This window comes from Aulonocara sp. 'chitande type north' Nkhata Bay, linkage group LG6, assembly GCF_057382095.1.
Source record: "Aulonocara sp. 'chitande type north' Nkhata Bay isolate Kocher_YH1m ecotype deep benthic linkage group LG6, A_spYH_male_GT1.1, whole genome shotgun sequence".
NCBI classification, from domain to species: domain Eukaryota; kingdom Metazoa; phylum Chordata; class Actinopteri; order Cichliformes; family Cichlidae; genus Aulonocara; species Aulonocara sp. 'chitande type north' Nkhata Bay.
In genome coordinates, this window is record NC_141349.1 from 26,952,196 (window position 1) to 26,976,123 (window position 23,928).

Genomic DNA, 23,928 nt, shown 5'->3' on the forward strand with positions numbered 1-23,928 from the left:
TTCTAGAAGAACAAAACTGTAAAATGCACAGTAAAATACTTTTATATTAGGATTTTTTCCTACAGTGCTGCCATACCCGCGACCTTGTGGTTGTTAGTTCACATTCATTGGCCGATGCTTAGCGTCATGTTATTATGTGTCCCAACATCCAATGGCATGTCACATTGTTTTCATGGCCACACCCTCACCCAGGTGCAGAGGCCTATTTCTGTTCAGGAATGTTGTGAATACTTTGAGATTTATATTAATTGCAATTCCTACCTCTACATTTATTTTTTAAAATATATAATTAGCACAGCGTGGCCGTGCAATGTTTTTTTTTTTTTTTTAGTTTTTATTCCTATTAATTATATTTTCACTTGTTACCTATGAATTATTGAATCAGACCTAGATGACATGAAATTTTCAGCACAATTATAATTCAAATACTTCTTTAATTATTGATTATTCTCATTAATTTTCGATCATTTTATATATTTTTCCATAGTATTACATTTGGATTTAACAGATCATTCCCTCACATAACAGACAAATATTTGTGAAATTATGATACATTTCTGAATGTATTTTTACAATCTAAATATGCATATGTACAAAAAAATATATTTAAAAAACAAGTAAATTGTGTTTTACTATATGTACAGTGATGTTATGTAATTTTACCTTTGACATGTAAAATCACAGTCTACTTATGTAAATTTCATGATATTCTAGAAAGACAGTACAAAACTGTAAAATATACAGTAAGATAGTTTGACATTACTCTATTTTGGAACAGTGTATGCTTCATCTCCTGCTTTGCATTTGTGTGCTAGCAGTGTCCAAGCGTTTTTTTCCCCTTCTCATACCGCCCCCCCTCCCCCCCGCAATGGCTTTAAAACAGTTTAAAACAATCTCAGATCTTTTATTTTGCAAGGCCTTGGCTTGAATGAAATGTCCGTAATTAAAGAACAGATGGATCTTTGTATTGCAAAACAAAGAAGGAGAAAATGCCATGTTAAGCTGGCATTGCATCATACTGTTGATATAACCATTTGTTTGATCCAAAGAGATGATGTGGATTGAAAATGTGCCAGGGTGCATATCAGGGGAAGCTAATATCAGCGTGTGTAATTACTGATAGCCAAATGATCGCCCTCTGCTTGGATAAACCCGATTAGGATCGACTAGGCTGTAAGCCTCTCTAATCCACCGTAAGGAGAGAGATATGGATGCAGGGAGGGAGGAAACTCAGAGAGAGACAGGGTGGCACATAGGGTGAAGGGGAGAAAGGGAAATAAAGATAAACAAGGTGCAAGAGGATGAAAAGCAGACAGGAACAAGACAGAGAGAGAGGAGAGAGAAGGCAGAGAAAAAAACAGGCGAAGAGAAGCTGCACAGTGTGTCAAAGCAGATCACTGCCCGCAGGAAAAACAGGCAACAACACAGCAAACTGAACTCCCTCCAAACCGCTTTTATCTCCTTCCACTGTGGTTTTGACCTTTGCCATTGCATCCGAGAGTTCAACCACATTTTATTTTAAATCACGTTCCTGCTCTGTTTGCAAAAAATTTTTTTTGTCTTTAATTTTCATTATATTCTGCAGATCTCTGTGCATGGTTGCTGTATGCACAGACTGTAGGTAGAAGCTGAAATGCAAAGTGTCTAAGTGCTGACTCCTCCTCCTCTGGCTGCATAATAAAGTCCAGTTTGTAAGTTTATCGGGTCACAGGGGCAGCTACTTAAGCAGAAAAACACAGAGATCCATGCCCGGTTACCAGAATAAGTTTGTAAGTCTGTAAGAAAAAAAGGCCCAGGTCTTTGATGGCACCTGTAAATGCTGAAGCAGGGTTTACCTTGAGAGTGGCAAGGTGAGAATTAAGTTGGTGGTATGTGATTAACACTGTCTATCAGCAAGATTACACAAAAACCACTAAGCTAAAGTTAATGAACAGATGGACAGGTGGGAATGGCAGAGGAGCAGACTGTTAGATCTGTATCCTTTCTCTCAAGAAACAGGACCCTGGCACTGAACCTCGGGGAAGATGTGCTTTTCTAGTTTAAAAGCTGCTTTGTTGTCTTTTCGTCTCAAAAGATGCTTTGCAAGACTTTATCTAATTACGGTCATCTCAGTTAAGTAAATTTGACTTGAAATAGCTCTTGAGTAAATGGAAGGGAAAAGAGAAAAGGGAGAAAAGAGCGTGAAAAGTAGGTGGGGGTATAAAGGAAACAAAGGGAGGGAATGTGATCAGAAAACACAGAGGAGTAACAGACTGGAAGAGAGACGCGTGAGAGGGAGAGAGAGTGAATGAAATAAATGCAATTTCCATGATCAGTTTAAGTTTGAGACCATTAGTCCCTGTACGTGTGTGTGTGTGTGTTTGTGTGGTGTGTGTGTGAATACACCGTAAACTTGGGGGAGCCACACAAAAGCCCACACATATGATGTGATACAGTAGATTCCCGTGATATGAACCCCTGTGTGGTTCTCACATACGGTATGGGGGGAAAAAAATCAATATAATCACAACTATAGTGTTACCATCCCATTTTTCACTCTCCCTGTGAGAGAGAGCACGCACTACATAAAAATTAATTTCATTTCAGCCTCAGATAAACCAGTGAGTGTCAGAACTCAGGCCACGCCTCTGTGTAATTTCCACTGTAAAAACTGAGGGAGAGTGAGAGAATCCACAGATTTCCTTGTCCTTTACTGACAAAGCTAAAGTGGCTCCACTTAACTGGTCAGAGGCCATAAATGCATTAAGAGTTTTCTTTGCATTAGCAGGCAACTTCTTGTGCAAACAACCACAACAGCAATCATGAGAAGTCATTTTGCTGCTGATGAGTCTGCAGCTGCTTCTTGAGGTTATAAACTTATAAAAGCTCTTTGAGAGAGGCAAAGTTTAAGTCTTTATTCCTTTTCTAAGGAAGGAGCTGATGTGGAGGTATGTTTCTAGTGACATTTGTTTGTCGGCAAGATTACACAAAAACCACCCAGCTGAACTTCATGAAACCTGGTGGAGAAGTGGATAGTGACCAGAGAAATACCTCAATAAATTTTGTTGTGAATCTGGTTTACTTTTCTTAAAATTACAATATAGTACATTGGCTTTGGTGAATAGCTCTTGTGTTTTTAGAACCTCTGGCTTACACATAACATTGTTTAACATCATTTATTTATTGCTTATAATTTGCATTAGTAACAACTTACTTGCTATAAACCAAAAAATAAAGAATACAGATAAAATAGTCCAAAACTAAGAAATAATAACGTTAAAATTGTGCTTTATTGAAGTAGTCTGCATAAGGAAATGTACTTAGTTGCTTCTACTGCTGTTCCAGAGATGGCTTAGCTGTAAAACTAGCATTGTCCTTGGAAAAGCTGCAATTTTGCCCTCACAACTTCTTTGTGTTTTAGTTTTTTATGATTACCTTGTCCAGTGAAGTTTCACTTCTATCAAAGCCAGCTAGATGCAGGGAAATGCATGAACAACTTACTGTCCAGAATAGTCTTTGAAATACTTTGGTATAGCTGCTATCTTTATTCATTTTTGCAGCATATCCAAGTAGTATAAGCTGAACATTCAGCCTTGCTGAATGTCTGAATGGAAGCAAACTCCTGCAGTGAGATTCTACAGTCTTGCAGAAACATTTCCAAAAGAGTGGAGGCTGTTCTACAAATGGAAGAGTGCTCATCTTCACAAAGAATATCTACATGTCCATGCACTTTTGTAAAATATATTCAGGGGTGCTTACCTGGCTTTTTGTAGGTAAAAGGTATCCTTAGAAGTGTATAACTTTATTTATAATAAAACTGTGTAATACATTAGTTGGCTTATATATTCAAATCTTCAAAATAATAAAGGTCTAAACATATTTCAGTGGAAGCCAGTACCACCTTTACCTCTGGCTACACATTTTTCCATGGATAGACAGAAGCCAACAGATTATGAGAAACATCAAAACATTTCGAAGGACTGAATAGTTCAGCTGAAAACACATTACACTATATTAAGTGTGGCATCCCATGATATACTAAAAACAAAAGTAGATTTATTTATGTCAATTTACCAGGCGGTAATGCAAACAAATGGGAGGCTGAAGCGTCTACATGGCCTTTTACATGAGGTACAGTGTGTGCCCCAGGCCATTGGCTGTACTGCCTTCAGACTCAGACACAACTTTCTTAAACAGATCAGGCACTTTGATCATTTACAGCATAAGTGCAGGGGGGAGCTAATTTAATGAACGATGAAAGCACCATGGTAAGACGTGACACTGAGCCTTCATGCAGGACAAGGAGCTTGAAACTCGCTCAGCTAAATGGAGTACACAGTGTTTTTTTTAAATCAAAGTCAAAGTCAAAGTCAACTTTATTTGTCGATTCTGCCACATGTACAGGACATACGGAGAATAGAAATTGCGTTACTCTTCAATCCCTAGATAAATAGCAAATGAACATTTAAATATATTTAAATATAAAAGTGATTAAAAAATGCAAGTAAAATAATTAAAAAGTAAAAATTTAAATAAATACAATTTTACATATAACAAGAAAGCTATATAATATACAATATAATGGGTAAGTGACATTGAGTGTAAACCAGGCAGAGTAGTGCAAATAGGCAAATAGTGCAAATGGAGATTTAGTAATGTACGGTAAGAGAAAGTGTAACAACAAAGTCTTATGAGGTAATGGCAAAATCATCTATGTGCTTATCCTGCTCTGCTATGCTTCGCATGTGGTGAGGCCCCGAGGGGCTTCATTTTCCCCAATGCTTGTGGAGATAGGAATATGAGAAAATTTGCTACCAGGGTTTCAATCAATAACAACACTTATACTTTCTTTAATAAGATGAAAAATGTAAAGCACATTGCACAAGTCTTATGCCAACCCAAGTTTTGTAAATGTTTGCTTCCAAGGTGCCAGACTTTCTTCTTATTCTTTAAAGTGGTGTTGTTCAATATTTTTGTTCACCACTGCGCTTTCCGGGGGGGTTTCTGTGGACATTGGCTGCTTTTTCACCAATATTCAGTCCAGTCTTTGTGTCTGACCTTTATCAGGTAAATGTGTTGTCAACACATAACGAAATCTTCACAGAGAAGCTAAGATCAGATAATAAGCCGTATGCTTTGGCACTTTGGTAACTTGAAGCCTGTCAAAAACCACAAAATTTGTTCCCATTTATGAAGCGCAAGTATGTAAGTTCAATAAGGAAGATTAGTATTGACTCATCTGTCTGCTTTCCTACGTGGTTGGCTGTCAGTCTATTCTTTACATCACTTCCATTTTCCCACGCTGTAAAACTCAATGCTGACATCATTGCTTTAGTCCAGTCATCTTTCTACCAATCAGCCTCCACTCTATGTACTTTACATCGCACTGGGCATCTTTCATTCTTCCTTGCAGACTCCTTCATGCAACCCACCTCCTCCCCAATTCCGCCTCATGCAAACCACTCATCCAAGCCTCCATCTTATCTTCACCACCACGAGAGTCTAGACTGCGGAGCGAAAAACTTGACATAACTCAGGATATGTGCAGGGTATCCATTAAAACCATTTGAGGAAACTGGAATAAAACAGTAAAAAAATAATAAGTGGAATAAGTGGCAGGCCTAAAAAACTCTCTACAGCAGATGAACAGTATCCGAACGCCATGTCCTTAAGAACTAGAAGAAAATCTCACAAAGAACAGACCCAGGAGCTAAGAGTTGCATCTGGCCTCTTCAGAAATGTTCTCAGTGGAAGGGCGGATAGCAAGAAGCCTTTCTTAGTGAAGGAAGGGAAGAGAAACAGGGACAAAAGGCTGGGGTATGCCAGATTACATGAGAACTGGACTGAAAATTAGTGGCAACAGATCTTTTGGAGTGATGAATCCAAATTTGAAAATTTTGATTGGAATTCTCACTATGTACAGAGGAGGTCAGGAGAGAGCGTACAGCAGTGAGTCTCTAGGGCCAACTATAAAACATGATGGAGGCTCTGTCTGTCTGACTGGCATCGGCTTCATTTCTCATAATAACGATGCTCCCAAGTACAGTGCCAACGCAGTAACAGTATACCTGGATTCAAAAACACAGAAGGATCATGATCAGTCATGGATTGGCCTCCCCAGAACCCAAACCTCGGAGAACAGAATAAAAAGGCAGCCAACATCTGCAGAAGAGCTTTAAATGCCCTTCAGGTTGTACTGAGTAATAAAGTTTATCATAGCAAAGTTTCACTTTCTCCTAAAAGAAAAGCAGAGCTGGAAAAGAGATTGAAGAAGCACTTTTGGTCATACATTTGGTGGTTACTTTGAAAAATAATCGAACTAATTGTCACAGCACAAAATAACGTTTTATTTAATTCTCCTGAAAGTTAAACCGCCATCATTCCTGTTACTGAATTTTAGATTTTCTTTCACTGTTCACGTATTAAAAAAAAAAGCGACATAAAAAAAGGAGCCTTTATTCTGCCCGCTGGGGGCGCTGTGTTTTCTCCTATCACTCTTGACATTAGCGGGGTGCCACCAATCTCTTCCGGGTTCACTCCGACTCGCAAAGGTTGGAAATGAACCTATGAAGACATAATTTATGTACATAACCACGTTTCCCCGATAAAGGGAGAAGTTGTACTGTTATTTTTGGACCTGTGAGCTTTATTGAAGCTTGTAGCTGTTGAAGCCGCTGCTGGTTTAGCTCTCCGTGTAAGTTGAACATGTCTGCGGAGGAAGCGGACAAAACAGCCACCACTGATGCCAGCGCCGGAGACGAGGAGGAGGAATGGCTGTATGGAGGTAAAAACAACCACCTGACGTCCGCAGAAACGGTTCCTTCGAACCGACAGAGACGTGGAACACGATCTCTCTCGCTATGTTCCTAATTAACTGCTAACCAACAGATATCACTGTGCGCTATCCCGTTAATCACGAGCGTTAGCCTGGAAGCTAAGCTAGCAGCGGGTTTTTGGTCGGCCTGTTGTGGCTGCACCGCTCGAGTCAAATCATTTGAGTGTTACTCTGGCTTGTTATAACTTTTAACTGGACTATGAAGTGGCGTATGTATTTTCTGCAGCTCACCTTGTTAGTTTTAAAACAAAACTTTAGTTAAATATATATTAGATAACGATAAATGAACTCAGTTGCTTTTAATTTCTATTCCAGATGAGTCGGAGAGCAAAGACGAGGATGAGGAAGCCAAGCTGAACGCTGCTGTCAGGTAACTATAATTCAATCTTAGCCTGGATTTAAAACAAAAACCCTCTGTGTGTAACACATTTCAGGGTCAACGAGCGTTGGCAAAGTAACTAGCAAAGGTAATATAGTTCAGTACAGCTATCACTTCTCACGAACTCTAGGAGTATTTAAATTTTTAATAATTTTTAGATTTATTGAGGTGGATTTCAGCTGATGCTGTATCCCTGGGGAGGGACAAAAGGCACTATTAATAGACACTCAGAGGTCACTTTATTAGCTGCACCTTGCAAGTAACTGGGTTGGACCGCCTTTTGCTGTCAGAACTGCTTTAATTCTTTGTGGCGTAGATTCAGCAAAGTGATGGATGATTTCATCTGAGATTTTGGTCCATGTTGACTTCATGACATCACACAGTTGTTACTGATGAATCGCTGTACATCCATGAGAATCTGATGAGATATAGGTAGGCTGTATCCTACCTGAGAACCTCAGGTAGGATATGGTGTTTAAATAATGCTCAGTTGGTGTTATGGGAGCCAAACTAAAAATATCTCCCACTCCATTACATCACTAACAATGCTAAGTGGCAGCTACAAGGCAGGATTTGTCAATGCTGTCATGATATTCGTGCCTACCATCTGAATGTTGCAGCAGAAACCAATTCTTTGGTTGGTTATTTGGTTATATGATCTACTGCTGCTGTCCTCAGCTTGAATCAACCTGACCATTTACCTTTGACCTTTGGCATTGAGAGAACTGGATAGTTTTTCTTTCTTTATTTTCCCAAGTCCATTCTCTGTAAACCCTAGAAATGGTTGTATGGGAAAATCCCAGTGGATTTCTGAAATCAGCCATGTCATGCTCCCAAACTAAAATCACATGCTAGATGCATTTACTGCTATGTGATTGGCTGATTAGATTGCTTTACATCTAGTATGTTAGAATATTATTGAAAAGAGAAAATTATGAGGATGTTGTTTGTCAGTCGTTAAAGCTACACATCATCTCTTCATTTATACTCTGCTACATGTGCTGCAGATGCTGATGGCACTATTGCTGCTGTCATAGATTCATTGATCCTACAGGGGGAAACTCTGTTACAGCAGCAGCACAAAGAATAAAATTAGTGTAATTTAATCTAATCTTGTTTAGTAAAGGTACCTCTGGCTCATAGTGAATGCTTTATAATGACACCATTATTAAATTATACCCAGCCTTAGACAGATTTATCGAACATATCTGTGACAGGCCAAAAATAATTTTGGCTTACTGCTATATCATCACTTGGGCTCCACCTAACATACAGACATCTTACAGTTACATTATGTGCTTAAATTTGAATAACAAAAGTGGTTAAACATATTAAAAAAAACCAAAACAAAAAAGGCAGCAGATCACATGAGTATGTGTACATATCTAGTTTAATTAAAAGCTACTAAGGGAGACTTAAAAACAAACGAATAGTCTTTTGAAACAATTTTCTCCTATTTTTTTTTCTTTTTTACATACAGATAGATAATAGGACAAAATGTAACACCTTGAACTCTACAGTGAGGTCATGCTGTGGCAGCTTTGTTTTAAGTGACATTTTGGTGGCATGTTTTGTTTTTCTAATACTTGTTTTCTTTAAGATAAGGGTCACTGCAAGTAAATATAGTGTATAGTATAGTGATAATAAGTTATCCTTTGATTAAAAATTTCTTCCTTATTAGAATGGCCTCTGTTAGGATGTCAGTACTCTGATGACTGAATAGTTTAAAGAGTATGAAAATGATGTAAATCAGGTGTTGTGGCCTTCACAGTCACCAGATCTCCACCCAGGTGAAAAACTTTGTGAGATTTTGGACCCAGAAACTTTGGACTGAGAATAAATTTTATATTTGGTCTGTTGTGTCTAATGTTTTTTTTCAGTGCCCCTGCTGATGCTTCAACAGATGATGCTGCTGCGCACGCTACAGGAAATGGAGTTGCCTCTGAGGTGTGTAGCTTACATGCACAGTTTCAATAATTTTTGTTTGTTTTTATTACAAACTTATTTCCAACTCAATGAATGTTTCTTGTGTTGTTTTTACTTCTGGATTTTCAGGCCACAGGTGAGGCTGCAGGCGAGGATGTGGAGAGCGACAGCGACAGCGATGATGACGACGATGATGTCCGTGTCACGATTGGAGACATAAAAACCGGAGCGCCACAGTACACGTACGTTTGAGGCAAATTGTGTTGTTGTACATATTTTTACAGTTTGTGGCTGGTTTATATAAAAGCTGCTGGGTGAGGTTTCTGATTCGGAGATGGCTCATCACCTTGCTTGTACCTTCCTTGTGATGTAGCGTGGTGGTGTCAGCATCGTGCTCTGTGGGGTGCTTCTCAGGAGCAGGAAAACTATTTAGAATTTAACAAATAAATATTTCAAAAAGAACCTCGAAGCAAACCTCACAATGCAGCAACTTTAGACTATCAGTGCCACAGTAAATGTAAGGAAACTACGAACGTGGAGTCGCTTCAGGAAAATTCTGACTGTCCTTGAGTCTCTGAAATAAACAGAGATCCCAATTGAACATTTGTGAAGAGATCTGTAAGCTCCTCCTGAGAGGATCTGCCAGGAAGAATCTCAAATGTCATAATGACTTGATATGGGATCCTAATGAGTGAGTCAACACTAGCTGTTTGTACTACAAGCTTCTTAATGCTTTGACATGACGGAGTTAATGGACTTTTTGATCCACTTATAAAACAGGATGCTTCAGTGAACACATAAGTTCAAGTGAGCTATCAACAGCTAAATAAATGAATTATCTGAAAAACTGAAAGGGTAATGTGAATATGGTAATTGTAATTTGAAGTTTATGTTGGGATGTTTCATTCAGAGTCTTAATACTGTTGCTTTCCTCCCAGAACTTATGGAGCCCCACCTGTCAACCTCAACATCAAATCAACAGGCTCCAGACCTTATGGACAAGGTGTCGTTCTCTACTGGCTTAATCTCTTTTTCCCTGAATAAAAACATACAATAAAGACAGTTTGCCTGTTTCATTACTGTAATGTCATCTTGTAACTTGTTGTATTGTTTATTTTCAGTTTCCGCAAAGCTGAAGGGAGTGGATCTCGATGCACCTGGAAACATTAACGGTGTTCCAGTGCTAGAGGTGGACATGGAGTCTTTTGAAGAGAAACCATGGAGGAAACCAGGTGCGTGTGTGCTTGTGTCTGTGTCTTTGCTTTTATAGACAAAATATTTAAAAGCCAGAGGCTGCCTCCAAAGGTGAGTAAATAAGCATTTTATATCATATGGAGAAAAAATAAATGTCTTACAGATTTCATTTTTACTACCGATCTCTCTCTTTTTAAATGCTTTTTATTGTGTTAGAAATCAAACACACAATTTATTATTATTTTTTTTTTACGCTAGTGTTCCCCCTTCCCAAAAAAATCTTCTATAGTAGAACAGCTCCAGCTAAACTGACCGAAAGAAAACATTGAGTCTACGAGATCTAGGTAGAAGAATTAAAACTTGCAAGATTTCTGTAGGTGAATCTATGAAAAGATTGTAAACAGTAGCCTGCTGTGGTGTTTGTCTATGGAGCCATCATCTTTCCACTTTCTGTAGCTGTACGACTCATGGTTGGTCTTCCAAGTATTGCCAGCCTTAACAAAACGCTACATGGTGGAGGCACTCTTGCTTTGGCTCTAATCAGAGCCTAAAATGACTAGCGTGGTTGTGCATTAGTCCTATGCACAGCTCTGCAGACCATTGTCTACATTTTGTATCTGCTTAATGTCACGGTCTGTGACAAGCAGAAGTCACTGCTCCTTTTATCTTTTGCATCAAGAATGTAGTAGAGATTTTCTTAATATTTTAGACACTACAGTGTGCAAGTTGCACGATGTTTGCTGTTTAGTACACAAATATGACCATGTGTCTCTAATTCCATTCCATAGTCCATAATTGTTAGTCAACAGAAATATGGTATTAATTTTTTAAACTGGTTGCTATTCCTTCCTTTTTGAAAATTGCAAGGTTGACATCGTGGATCCAGTCTTAGCTAAATCTGTAAATCCATATTTGCTCCTCAGTAAAAAAAAAAAAGAAAAGAAAAAGAAAATCAGAGCACATCTGATTTTTTTTACAGAATTTCATAAAATGTGCATGTTTTTGTTTTTTTTGTTTTTTTTCTATGTAGGAGCCGATCTGTCAGACTACTTCAACTATGGCTTCAATGAAGACACATGGAAGGCTTACTGTGAAAAACAGAAGAGGCTGCGTATGGGCCTGGAGGTCTCTACAGTTGGCTCAGTGACAAGCAAGATCACTGTAAGATATCACTGCACCACTGCTGGCTCTGTCTTTGTTTGTTTTTGTACTTCAGCTCCTGCTTCCACCAACCCTCAGTTTCTTTGTGAGCATTTTATTTGACTTTATACAACGTGTAAATACCTAAACGTTAGCAGATCTAACGGCTAAATGTTTCATAGCTGTTCCATACAGGTCACAGGGCTACGTAACTTAAAGGGGAAAGCTGTCTGACCTCACTACATGTTTTAGCTTTTGTCTTCAGTTAACCACCAACACAGAGCATGTGGTAATGTGGCTAAATGAGTAAAGGCTTGCATTTTTAGGAGGCAGGTTCTACAGGGTGTTCACACAGGAAGCGATTAGCAATGTGGTAGCAACCAGAGTCAGTGACATGCTTTGATGTCAGTTGACCTACAGGGGAAAGAATAAAGACATTTATGTCATGTTATTTTTGTATCTAGGTATTTTCCTGGAAATCTACCAGCATCTGAATTTTAATTGTAAAAAATATAGCCAATGTGTTTCCAAAAACATGCAGCTACACAGTGACTTCAAAACCACGATGACAAATTTAGAATTTCGTGTACTGCTGCATGACCATTGCTTGACCGTATCTACTTTAAAATCAGCACCCTTGTTCTCCTTCAGAAGATGCATGAATTTTTTTGTGTGGCTCTTTTCCAGGTTCAGCAGGGCAGAACTGGTAATGAAAAAGACATACCCAGTTTGCCAGTTCACACCTCAAAGCCAGACTTCACATCTCCTGTCAGCTTGTATAAGTCTGCTGTCAGTCAGGTCACCAGGTAAGACTCCTGCCTCTACATTCACATGTTTAATATTTGGTAGAGAAACACACTTACAGTTTTTCAGTAGAGGTTAAGCGCACAGTGAAATACATAATCCAGTTATGGGGCTAGGGAGGGTTGGATGAAGATGCTTAAAACAACCACATACAGTTAACTGGCCATCTTTAACGGAAGGACGAGGAGTAAATTGTTGATGGTTTTGGTACAAGAAAGTTAAAATTTCATCAGTTTATTGTGTTAACAGTTTTTAAATCCAACATTCGCAGGCACCATCTTGGGTCATAAGGAGACACAAACACACTGGGCCACTTCCAGAATAATCACCAGTGTGCCTGTGGTTAAAATGAGGCGCCTTCCCATGGTTTTTATTATGTGTGTTACTCTCATTACCCCTGTCCTTTGTCTCAAAATGGTAGGATCTCTCCCCCTCAGTGGACTGGCCCGCCTCCTCAGGACATGTCTTATTATACGTAAGTGGGCATGGCCTTGTCCCTCCGAGGTTAAGGGGGCCTGATGGGAAATGCATAGATGTTTAAGGAATGGGCTTCTCTGGGTGCTTTTGAAGCCTCAAAGACAGCTTGATTTTCATTCTTGTTTCTTTCTGTTTGTGTAGTTGACTTGCATGTGTCTTTGCAGCTTTACAGCTTAAGCAAAAGAGAAGAAATGCTAACAGCAGGCCAGTTAACTATGTGAGGTTCTCATATCATATTAAAAAAGTTATTAGTTTCATTAATAATGATATTTATTTTAGTTGTATTGTAACAGTATCAGAAACTAACTTTTAAAATATAAAATTAAACTAAACCTCCTAGGACCTGGTGTATGTGGACATCACATTTTGGGTTGTCTAGACAAAAATACTAAATTGTGCTCTACAAGGGCCTGATATCCACTTACGGGGACATTATCTTGCCACTGTTCTATCAAAATTTAAAACAAGTGTCCTCATTTGTGGATCTCATTTTTGTCATAAACAAAAATCAGGTAATTCTTTGTTTTACATTCATCGGGTCCCAATCAGCCCAAATAGCAAAGAGAAATTGAAAATGCATGCATGGAAGAGTTCGGGTCTTAGGAGGTTAAAGCTAATAAAAATGACAAATACTTTCAACACAAATAGGTGGAAAATCCATTTAAAGATGGCTTCTCTTTTTAAACCGCTATTTTCTTAAGTGTGTTCTTTAATGGTGTTATAGTTTTTATCTGAGACCCAAAAGGCTGATTTAACCAAGCGTAAAAAGAAAGTTACAAATTGTTTTAGATCTAAACTTTGGCTGATTGTTGCAGATATGATGGTGTCATGGTGGCTCTGCAGCTAATTGAATTTTAATTTCAGTTAGAGTGATGGCTTCTGCTGATTTATCAAAACAAGATAATCGAAATAAAACAATAATTGTGCCAGATTTTGTTGTGTTGTAATGCTCTAAAAGTCCTACATCACTTCTTGGCAAATTCAAATTTACTTATAATTTAACGTAAAAATTAAATTAATAGTGTTTATCTCTAAATTTAAGAAGAAAGTGTGAGTATTCATGGTAAGTAGCCTTTATCTCAGTGTTGTTGTTTTTGCCATAGTTAATGAGTACTGTCGTTATGTATGCTGGTAAAACAGCATAAATAACCATACGTACCCCTGGTTTACTAAATTACCAGACAGAAACTGACACTTTTTGGTGAATTTGGCTTGTAATTTATTTGCTCATTATTTTTGACTGTAGTACATTTGAAAGTAGCTGGAGCCCATTTTCTTTGGATCCTGCTCGGTACCATAATGTAAATTTTTTAAAAATTGTCCTTTTTTTTTTTTTTTTTAATTTTTTTTTTTCTTTTTTTTTTAGGAAATCGAGCGGCACAATCGATGTGATTGGTGGACAGTTGGCAACTATCAGCAGAGTTGAGGGTCGTCGCCGACATAATCTAGAGGGCAACAATATTCAGGTACAAGCAAAAACAGAAACTCGCAAGAAAAACCTCCAGTTATAGTTTGTTTATGCGTCTTTCACAGTGAACATAAGGCCTGATTTAGATTTCTGTGGGGAGTCTTTTTGTAGCTTATGATGTAACCTACATAAGTGGCCAGCATTGTTGTTGGCATTTATGCTCGTGCTGGTGTGTTAATTATCTTGTGGTCGCGCCCCAGTGTTTTATATGCACACCCAGCCGATAGAAACAAATAAAATGCTTGGACTTTTTTTCCTTCATGGATTCCCACTCTTTGTTGTGGGTTTTGTTTTTCATTTTTAGAGGCAAACATTTTTTCTTCTTTGTATGTTCCCTCACATCCATTAGGATGGTTTCAGCAATCTCCCTCTAGGAATTTGCTGACATTTGTGAGTCCTTCTATGAATCGTATTCCTTATACTGAGCAGTGATTGTTATTCTCTCACTGATGAACTCAAAAACAGCAGGGAAAAAGTAACTGGAAATGCAAAGGGGAGGAATCGACAGTACTGACAGTAGTTCGGCACTTTGTCCACCTGACATGTTTCTAGTGAGGTGTACACTGGGTTACGCCTCAGGATTTTAGAAGGCTTTGTGGTTACACAGTATGGCAAACTCAACTTCTGATAGCATCAGTCAGCTGTTTTTAGTATGTCGACAGACATTAAAACTGTGTGATGTTTGCTCTCTCTGTGTTCCTCCTCACCTCTCTGTTGTTGTGCAGGTGATCTCTGAGCACTCGACATCAGAGGCTGAACCTGCTCCTGCTAAGATTCCCACATTCTTCCCTCCCGGACCACTTCCTCCAAACATTCCCCCACCGCCATTTCTCCCTCCGCCACCAAACGTCAGTACTGCACCTCCACTCATCCCCCCACCCAGTAAGTTCAGTTTACTGTTTATCGTTATTATCATTATTATCATTATTATTGTTATGCAATATTTTCAGCATGTTTACTCTCTTCACTCCTTCTGTTTCTTTGTAGGGTTGCCCATTACTGTCCCTCCTCCTAGTTTTCCTCCACCAACTAGTGGGCCTCCTCCTTCTATCATCCCCACTATGGACAGGTAATGCGTCTGTACACACATACACACAGTTGCAGTTCAACTCTAGCACTTTAAATATGGATGTTTTTAAAGCTAGTGCAACATCATAATGTATAGCTTGAAAACAACTTGACATAACATAAATATAGACATGTATTCACAAGTGTTTTCAGCTGCATTTTACACCTGTGCACACACTTTAAGTTTACTTCTTTGTACTACCCCAAACGTGCACTGGGGCACTGACCTGCAATTCAGTGACACTGTATAGGTATTATATAAAAGGTTTGTTTTGGCCTTTTTCTTTCTTTTTTTTCTTTTTTTGGTGCAAAGTTTAAACACACACACATAGTTATTCAAGCTGTGCAACCTTGGGTTAATGTCTAAGGAAACACAGCCTCATGTTTTTTAATGTGTTTTCATTCAGTTCTAAAACTTGAGAAAAGGTATGATGACTATATAATGAAACATAACAATGCCATTGGATGCTATATGACTATATGAACAGTAATCGTTGCGTCAGTGAAAAGGACAACACGCGCACACACATACACACTGAAGTAATGTTTCGTTTCTGTGTGTTTTCGAAGCAGCCATCCAGGAGGTTATGATGGACGCTCTGTTCCTCCGTATCCGTTTCCTCAAGGTACAGACCAATGTAATCTGGTGCTGTCAGTGACAGATGTGGCAAACGTTACGAAAATGCATGTTGATGCATACATTTGCACCATCACCATTTGTCGTTACATATTTTTATTTAAATGAACTCCAGCTTTCCCTCTTATTTGTTTTCAGGTGCTTACCCTCCCCCCATGGTTGGAGGTGTGCCTCCTCCTTGGCCTCCGATGATAGATAACTCCAAACCTTGGGACTATTATTCCCGCCGAGATGACAAAAGAGACAAGGACAGAGAAAGACCCAGAGAGAGGACACATGAGCGGGAACGAGAGAGGGAGCACAGCCCTTCAGCTATGAGCTACACCAGGTACACCAGCGGGACAAAAACAGAGTAGTGAATGGGCTGCTGGGGGATTTGAATGGCATCTGTAAAGCCACAGAAAGGGATAAACAAATAATTTGAGCAGTTTCTTTTCAGCTGTTCGTGGGTATTGGTGTATCAGTGATCATACATATAGTCGTCACGCGGTCGTCAAACTCATCACAAATGTTACCGCGAGCAAATTAAGAGTAATAAAAGAAAAGTGAACAATCGATGTTAAGACGCTGCTTTAAACAGAGACTGAGTTGTTTTATATGTAAATGAAGTAAATTCTTCTTTCCTTTTCGTCTTCTACAGCGACGAGGAGCGGTATCGGTACCGTGATTATCAAGAGCGTGGTTACGCAGAACGCCACCGTGACCGTGCAAGCCGGGAGAAAGAGGAAAGACACAGAGAGAGGCGGCACAGAGAGAAAGAAGAGGGGCGCCACAAATCCTCACGCAGGTAAATGAACACAGAGTTTTTCTTTCACCCCTGTTGTGTAACTAGTTTATTTGCCAAACTGGAGCATTTTATTTATTTGGTTAGTTTTCTGGTCTTTAAAAGTGAAAGCCTGTCACATAGTTAACGCTGATGAAAGTTGCTCTCTGTTTTATTTATTGGGCTTAGTTTAACTCCTGTGAATACTATAAATGGATACTTTATGTAAATATTCATGCATTTCTGCAGACAACAAATTTTGATTCTGGAGGTTCTGTGGTTTCCTGTTCAGGGCAATCATATATGAGCAGGCAAAAAAGGGATTGCATTAAATAAACTCTATTGCAATTTTTTATTTTTAGAACTAATGAATAATATCTGTATCCTTAAACACTGATCACTGGGAGGAACAGGAAGTATTAGTCCTGATACACACCAACAAGTCAGATGTCTATTCATATTAATGTACAGAATTCACCTGCTTGCTGCTACTACTGCACATTCACCCAGTGTATATACACTATATGTCTGTATATATATAATGTTCTTCCTCTACACCCCCCCCCCCCCAATTTTTGCACATGTCGAGGAGCGTGTCAGGCTACATTTCACTGTGTGTTATACTTGTATAACTATGCATGTGACAAATAAAGAACCTTGAACTTGAACTAAACCAGAAGCCCTAAAATATTGGCTGTTATTGCGTAGACAACACACACAGGGTTCCAAGATGATTGGACTTTTAATCACGTAGCGTTGGTGTTCTAGAGCTAAGCTTATGCTGTGAAATGAAATGTAAACATGTGAGTTAAACAGAAATATTTTAGCTTTTACGAATTTTCAGTTGTTCCATATGAAAGTAGAGTTTAAACTAAAAGCAGTAGCAGCTCACGAAGTGTTAGTTTTATCGAGATCTGTCCTTCTAAAACGTTGAGATTCAGTGCTTTTAAACAATTAAAAAGTCAGCTGTAAACTGAAGTCACAGTTTACAGCAACAACAATCCCCCCCAAGAATTTTCAGACAATTTGCTGACGTCATTAAAAATGTCATATGTGTGATATGAGGATCGAAATATCAGAGGAACAAAATTGCTCAACTGACAAACCCTGAAAATATGAAGGTTTTTAATACTTTATTTTCTTTCCACCTCTCCGCCCTGTCTAACCCACGGTTCCTCTCTTCATTCTCCGTTGTCTTTGCCCTCTCTTCTCTATTTCTCTTCTTCTCACCTTTCATCTGTATTGATCTCAACCTTTTTTTGTCCGTGTCTCTTTTTCACCTCCTCTTCCTTCCCATCTCCTTACACCTGCCCTTCTCTTCCGATCATTTTTTCTCTCTCCTGTTCTCTTCACCTTTCATTAGCAGCAGTAGCAGGAGGAGGCACGACAGTGAGGAGGGGGACAGCCACAGACGGCACAAACACAAGAAGAGCAAGAGGAGCAAGGAGGGCAAAGAGGCCAGCGAGGAGATCAGCGCAGACCAAGAGAATCAGGAAGCCATGGAGTAGCGATGACCACTTCCCATCTTTCATCCCTTCATTTGTCTCCATGCTGACCAGAAAGGGAGAAAATGAACGAGAGACCAAGAAAACCAGAAAGTGGCTGAGTGACAGATGGACCTGTCACTCTCCTCTCCATCAGTCTCCATTCTCCTCCACCCTGCTGTCATTCACCCTCACCATCACTTCAGAATAAATGGAGCAAAGGAGGAGGTGAAGGAGGAATGGTCATTCTCCTAACCCATCTTTTCCATCTGATCAGGCAAAACATCATTTGGTCTTTAACCACCTCATTTTTCTCTCTGCCCCTTCTTTCAGAGCACTGCTGTAAATCAGGCTCAAAGATTTCACTGTATAGTCGCTATGATCAGCAGAATTTGCTCTTCTTCTGTTGTTTGTATGTTGTCCATTTGTTCTTGTCCCCAATGAAGACTTCCTTAGAAAGCTGTCAGTTAAGTTCAATTAAACACTTTTTGATAAGATGTCTTTTTGTGACTTTCTTGGAATAAATACTTGTCTACTGTTTTCATTTCTCCAGAGCCTAATAATGTTTGTCATTTTTAATTTTATAGTCTCCCCATTATGCATCTTTAGCTCACAAATTTATGAAGTAGAAAATATGTATGGTTCTTTTCAGATTAATTAAAGAGGACTTCATACACACTTTTCTATATTTTTATTCCTGGACTTTTTTTTTATATAAAAAAACTTTGCGTGATTCAGTCTAAAAATAATGCTTATTTATGTAACGATGAACTTTGGAGTAGTCCCTCAGTTCATCCATCACCTGAATCCAGACTTGGGCCTTTAGACATCTTTCTTCTGACGGACTGCATCATAAAAGACGGAGGTCAGGTGGGTTGGTTTTTCTCTGCTCATAAAGAAGCTATAAGGAGAAAAAAAATGTCTTAAGCTGAGCATTTTGAAGTTGATGTGTACCCTATGCACACAAACTTTATTTAAAAAAAGGAAACTTTAATGTGAGGATCAACCATTGAAAAAGTACATGACAAAATAAAAATCACAGTGGACCCTCTTTGACTTCAATCATTGAGTTCGTGTAGAACAGGCGCTAATTCCAGGCCTCAAGGGCCGGTGTCCTGGGTCAACACACCTGAATCAAGTGATTAGTCCATTACGGACGATTGAAGTCGCAAAGGAATGACGTCACAAGAAGGTGATTGGTCACTTGCAATGTTGAACCTGGAACAACATTAATTATGATGATGTGGGAACAACGCTGACACGAGGAAATCAGATCGTCCGTTTATTACCAGGCCTCTGAGGAACTTCAAGACATGTTGAGGAGGTCATTTAGCCATTTAAGTCAGCTGTGTTAGATCAAGGACACCAACCCTTGAGATGTGGTGTAGAATAATATATGTACAGAGTTTTACACCAGAAAGCCTTCAAATATTAAAATCCCCTCATTATCAATTTAAGACTGGGCTTGTCAGTTAAGTTGGAAGCATCTTGTGTCCAGGAGCTAAAATATTGAATGAAAACATTGTGTTCTTTTTGTCTTTCCAAGCATTTTCCGCATCTTAAAACGACTCTTCAAAATGTGACATTTTTTTTCTGAATTTACTTTTAAACTGTTGGGTTGCAAACCTCTCTACTTTGATCTTATCTCACATTGTCTCTGAAGTCTTCTGGTTTGTTGCAAACCTAAGACAAAAGCTTTCTGCTGGTAACCATTTCAAACAAGCCATACTTGTTTGTCCATTTTCTAATTATACCTATATGAACTTTAACATTTGGTATGCTAAGGCCTGTAGCTCTTGGGTTTTTTGCATTTTCTCTGACCCTTAACTGAATTTGCCAGGATATCCACTGCTTTTTTGTGAATAATCTTGTTTTTTGTAGAATACTTAAAATTGTTTGGAAATGAATAACCCTTCCTAGATCGATGTGCATCAACAATTGCATCTCTAAGATCATTGCTGATGTCTTTCCTCTTTGGTGTTTTTGTCCTGGATGCTGCAAACTGCTAAAGGTTTGTGCTTTTATAGAGTCTGTATTTGGATGAAGGAGTCACATTTTTTTTCTTTAATTTGTCATTTGTTATGGGTCCAATTAGAGATGACTACCCTATGAGTTCTGACAACAATAAACTTCCCTGTTTTCAGTTACCTTAGAGTCAGTTGAATGCAAATAGAGGGTGTTACAGATACCCGAGTAACACTTGCAATAGTCCTAATTTTACTAACATAAAAGGATAAATTTGTGATCTCATGTATCCATGAGTATCAGTGACTAATCGGGGAAGATTATCTCAGTGAATAAAGAAAACATCAAATGCACTTTATTACAGCCCACACAATGCTCCCTGTTGCATGTGATTGGATCGATATTCCTCAAAGAGGTCAAAGTCTTCCTTCGATCATCCCCTGCTGTTTGCCTTTGCTGCAAAGGTTAACAGCACAAGTGAATAAATCCTGCATCCAGAGAAATCTGTGAGGCTGTGAAGTCAAAATAGAGCTTGGAGGCAAACAGGGAGGCAGTAACAAAAGAAGAAGGAGGAAATCTTGAAAAGCACAAAGGAGACATTTAAAAGATGAAGTGTGTTGTTCTGTTGCTGAGTCTGCTCTCGGTGGGACGCTCAGCTCCCGTGAGCAGCTGTGACACTCTGATAAACCCAATAACTGTCAACACGGATGAGGTAAGTTGCTTTGGAGCAAACTTGTCCTGATATTGGCTCTTGGAGGGAGAAAATTTAGAAAAAAAACCAATCCATTGTCAGAATTACAATACAATTAAAGACTTCATATTGAAATTTAGGGGTAGTGAAGTCCTGGGATTGCATCCAGCACCTGGCTGGTTGGTCTGTGTGGAGTTTCCATGTTCTCAACGTGTTTACACGGGCGCTCTCGAAGTACTCCGGCTTCCTCCCACAGTCTAAAGACATGCAGTGCTGATTGTAAATTGGCTGTAGGTGTACATGTGGGTATAAACGGTTGTCTCTCTATATTAGCCCTGCGACAAACTGGTCACCTTTCCAGGGTTTACCCCACCTTTTGTGATGTGACTGCTGGGATGCTATTCACAATAGAACACAGAAAACACATAAAATGTTTAAAGTGAATAAATGTCCTATTTAAAGAAACATATTGGCTCATTTCAAATTTTCTGGCAGAAACATCTCAAAAAAGTTGGGACGAGCTCCTGTTTACCACTCTGCAGCATCCCCCTTTCATTTAACAACAGTTTGTAGACATCAAAATGTTTCCAACTGGTGAAAGCTCTGGACTGCAGGCAGACCTTTATTCTGAAATAGTTCCACAGTTCCATCTTTGTGTCTCTCAAACTCTACCTAAGATGCTCTTTCTATACCCAATCAATTTAAACAAGTTTTTTGATGTTTTTTGATGTTTTGTTCTGAATAAAATATAGGGTTTTGTATTTTAAACATACTTAATTCAACTTGTGCCTGTGTGCTCCAGATATTGGGAAAATGGATGTATGTTGGGGGAAGCTCTGACCTCCCGGGAAGCCGTTCCCTGGCCTTCCTGCTGACCAGCGCCTGGGTGAATATTACTACAACTGCCAACAGTAACGTCCTCAATATCCTGCAGACTCAGAGAATGTAAATGCTCCCTTAAGCAATTTTAACACAATAGCTGAAGTCATTTATACATATTTATTTTCTATGTTTATTTTGATATCTCTGGAGCTCTGATGCTTTTATTTTCTTCCTCACAGAAATGGTGACTGTTCGAGCATGACGTATGATGTGGTCTTTGAAAACAGCACAATGTTAATCAGTGAGTAAAGAATGGCCACGGAGGTTTTACATGCAGAGGAAACCTGCAATCACGTAGTTTCTTGTGATTTTCAATCTCACGAAACTGTTTGTTTTTTTGTTTGTTTTATACAGAGGAGCCTTTTTACCTAAAGGAGGTCTACCTGCCAACTGGCTGCTCTGACTGTCTGCTTGCTTATGAAGAAGTCATCTCTGGGAAAGATACTTTTACCAGCCTTCTTCTATTCAGTAAGAAACACACATCCCACTATGCCATGTGTGAATCCAGAACTCTTTTTTCTTCTTACTATTGTTTTTTGAAGCATGAAAATCTGTAGAAAAACCTTTAGCTACCCCCCCCCCCTTTTTTTTTTTTTTTGCTCTTTATTTCCAGGCAGGAAAATGAGTGTCTCTCCTGACGTTGTGGAGACGTTAAAGAAAGTAGCAGAATGTCTCCGGATGTCATCACCCATTATGATGGACCCAAACAACGGTGAGAGTTTCAGCACATTTCTCAACAAACTGTGTCACTATTATGTCATAAAAGTTGTTTGTTTGTTTTTTTATTTGTATTCTTTGCATACACAGAAATCTGCCCTGACAACCTCCCGCCCTCAGAGGGGCTCAGTATCCTCAACAGCTGTTTAGAAAACAAGATGGCACATCGAGCTGCGAGAGTCCTGGATGTTCTTTTTGATGTGTTTGTGAACTGGTAGTTTAGCACTTTTAATCTCTGCTAAATGTCCCTTTAAATCTGAGAGATTGGCCAGTTTTTTTCACATCTGTAAAACATCTTTAGACCAAGTTATACGTGTTAGAACACAAAGCAGAAAACAAACTATGTCAAAACAACCATTAAAGGTGAGGAAATTATGAAATTTTGTCTGTTTTAATAGTTCATTATTTTTTGTTTTCCTTTTCTTTCCCTGTTCACATGTTATTTTGGTTTTATTTATTTATTTTTGCTTGTTTTTATTTTTGGCCTCTCTTTTAGTTGCTGACAGTTCATCATATGAAACCTAAGGTTTGCTATGATGAACAAAACCTTGAAAACCATGTCACTTGACACTTGGATTAAAAACTATCTGTAGGAAGTCTGTAACATCAATGTACCTCTTAGTGAATTCAGAATACAATATTGCAGTCCACAGTAAGTGGTTTTAAAATCAAAGTCTTTAATTAGAAAGTGAGACAATTTTTCTGCCTGACGTGTATTAATGAGCATATATGGAGAAATGTATTAATTTCTAGTGACCATTTTTACTCCGTGCCAGCAAAATACCAAAGATCATCTTACTCTATGGGTCATCCAGTCTGAAATAACGTAGACATCCCCTTGCTAAGAGAAGTTAAGGACATGATTTTTGTGAATTAGTATTATCAAGTTGCTCTAAAACCCCCTCGGAAAACCTTTGGTCAATCCAGAATGCTGTAGCAATTTGCTTTCTTTTAAATTCAGAATCAAATTTAAAATCCGCCTTCTCATATCTTTAAGACCTCACAGTTCCTTGTGAGAGCACTTCACTTTCAGACTGCAGGCTTACTTGTGGTTCCCAGAGTTCCTAGAATGCAAAGCAGGCCCCTCTTCTGTGGAAAAAGTTCCCAGTTTGGATTTGAGGGACAGACACTCTCTCTACTTTTAAGATTAGTCTTAAAATTTGTATTTTGGATAAAGCTTATAGTTAGGGCTGGATCACATGACCCTGAACCCTCCATTATGCTGCAGTAGGCAGTGATAGGTAGTAGTTCTTCTTGGATCTGGATCTTTCTCCTTGCCTTTGACCTGTCACACTCTGCTGTTTGCTTTTTTCCCCTCACACCTAACTGTTCGCAGCACATGACTATTACCTGATGAGCATGTTTCTGCTGGAAGTAAGGGTCTTTACCTTTCAATATAAAGCGCCTTTAGTTAATTGTTGCTGTGAATTGGCACTATATTAAAAAAACTGAATTACCAGGAAAGCATTTTAGTTCAATTCAATAGAAATAGTGTAAGGGAGGTGGCTAGTGTCATTAT

General features: G+C 38.8%; 2 protein-coding genes across 7 annotated transcripts; both read left to right on the forward strand.

Annotated features, from left to right (window-relative positions):
* The first annotated feature begins 6,479 nt into the window (after nucleotides 1–6,479).
* fip1l1b (FIP1 like 1b (S. cerevisiae)) lies at nucleotides 6,480–18,694 on the forward strand. Of its 6 annotated transcripts, none has more exons than XM_086295963.1 (16): nucleotides 6,480–6,763; nucleotides 7,130–7,184; nucleotides 9,074–9,140; nucleotides 9,249–9,361; nucleotides 10,058–10,122; nucleotides 10,241–10,351; nucleotides 11,344–11,474; nucleotides 12,141–12,259; nucleotides 12,679–12,732; nucleotides 14,101–14,200; nucleotides 14,928–15,084; nucleotides 15,190–15,271; nucleotides 15,841–15,896; nucleotides 16,046–16,235; nucleotides 16,548–16,694; nucleotides 18,037–18,694. In XM_086295963.1, exons 1-16 carry the CDS (start codon nucleotides 6,685–6,687, stop codon nucleotides 18,176–18,178), a joined length of 1,668 nt encoding a protein of 555 aa, XP_086152089.1. In that variant the 5' UTR covers nucleotides 6,480–6,684; the 3' UTR covers nucleotides 18,179–18,694. The 6 variants fall into 6 exon arrangements, with proteins under 6 accessions (XP_086152089.1, XP_086152090.1, XP_086152087.1 ...); XM_086295961.1 differs by having other exon boundaries at nucleotides 6,481–6,763; nucleotides 18,034–18,694; XM_086295962.1 differs by having other exon boundaries at nucleotides 6,481–6,763; nucleotides 15,844–15,896; nucleotides 18,034–18,694.
* A 1,884-nt stretch (nucleotides 18,695–20,578) lies between these two features.
* Nucleotides 20,579–22,789, forward strand: LOC147327939 (uncharacterized). Its single transcript, XM_086295967.1, has 6 exons — nucleotides 20,579–20,831; nucleotides 21,613–21,755; nucleotides 21,872–21,933; nucleotides 22,047–22,160; nucleotides 22,306–22,404; nucleotides 22,500–22,789. Exons 1-6 carry the CDS (start codon nucleotides 20,727–20,729, stop codon nucleotides 22,625–22,627), a joined length of 651 nt encoding a protein of 216 aa, XP_086152093.1. The 5' UTR covers nucleotides 20,579–20,726; the 3' UTR covers nucleotides 22,628–22,789.
* The last annotated feature ends 1,139 nt before the right edge of the window (nucleotides 22,790–23,928 follow it).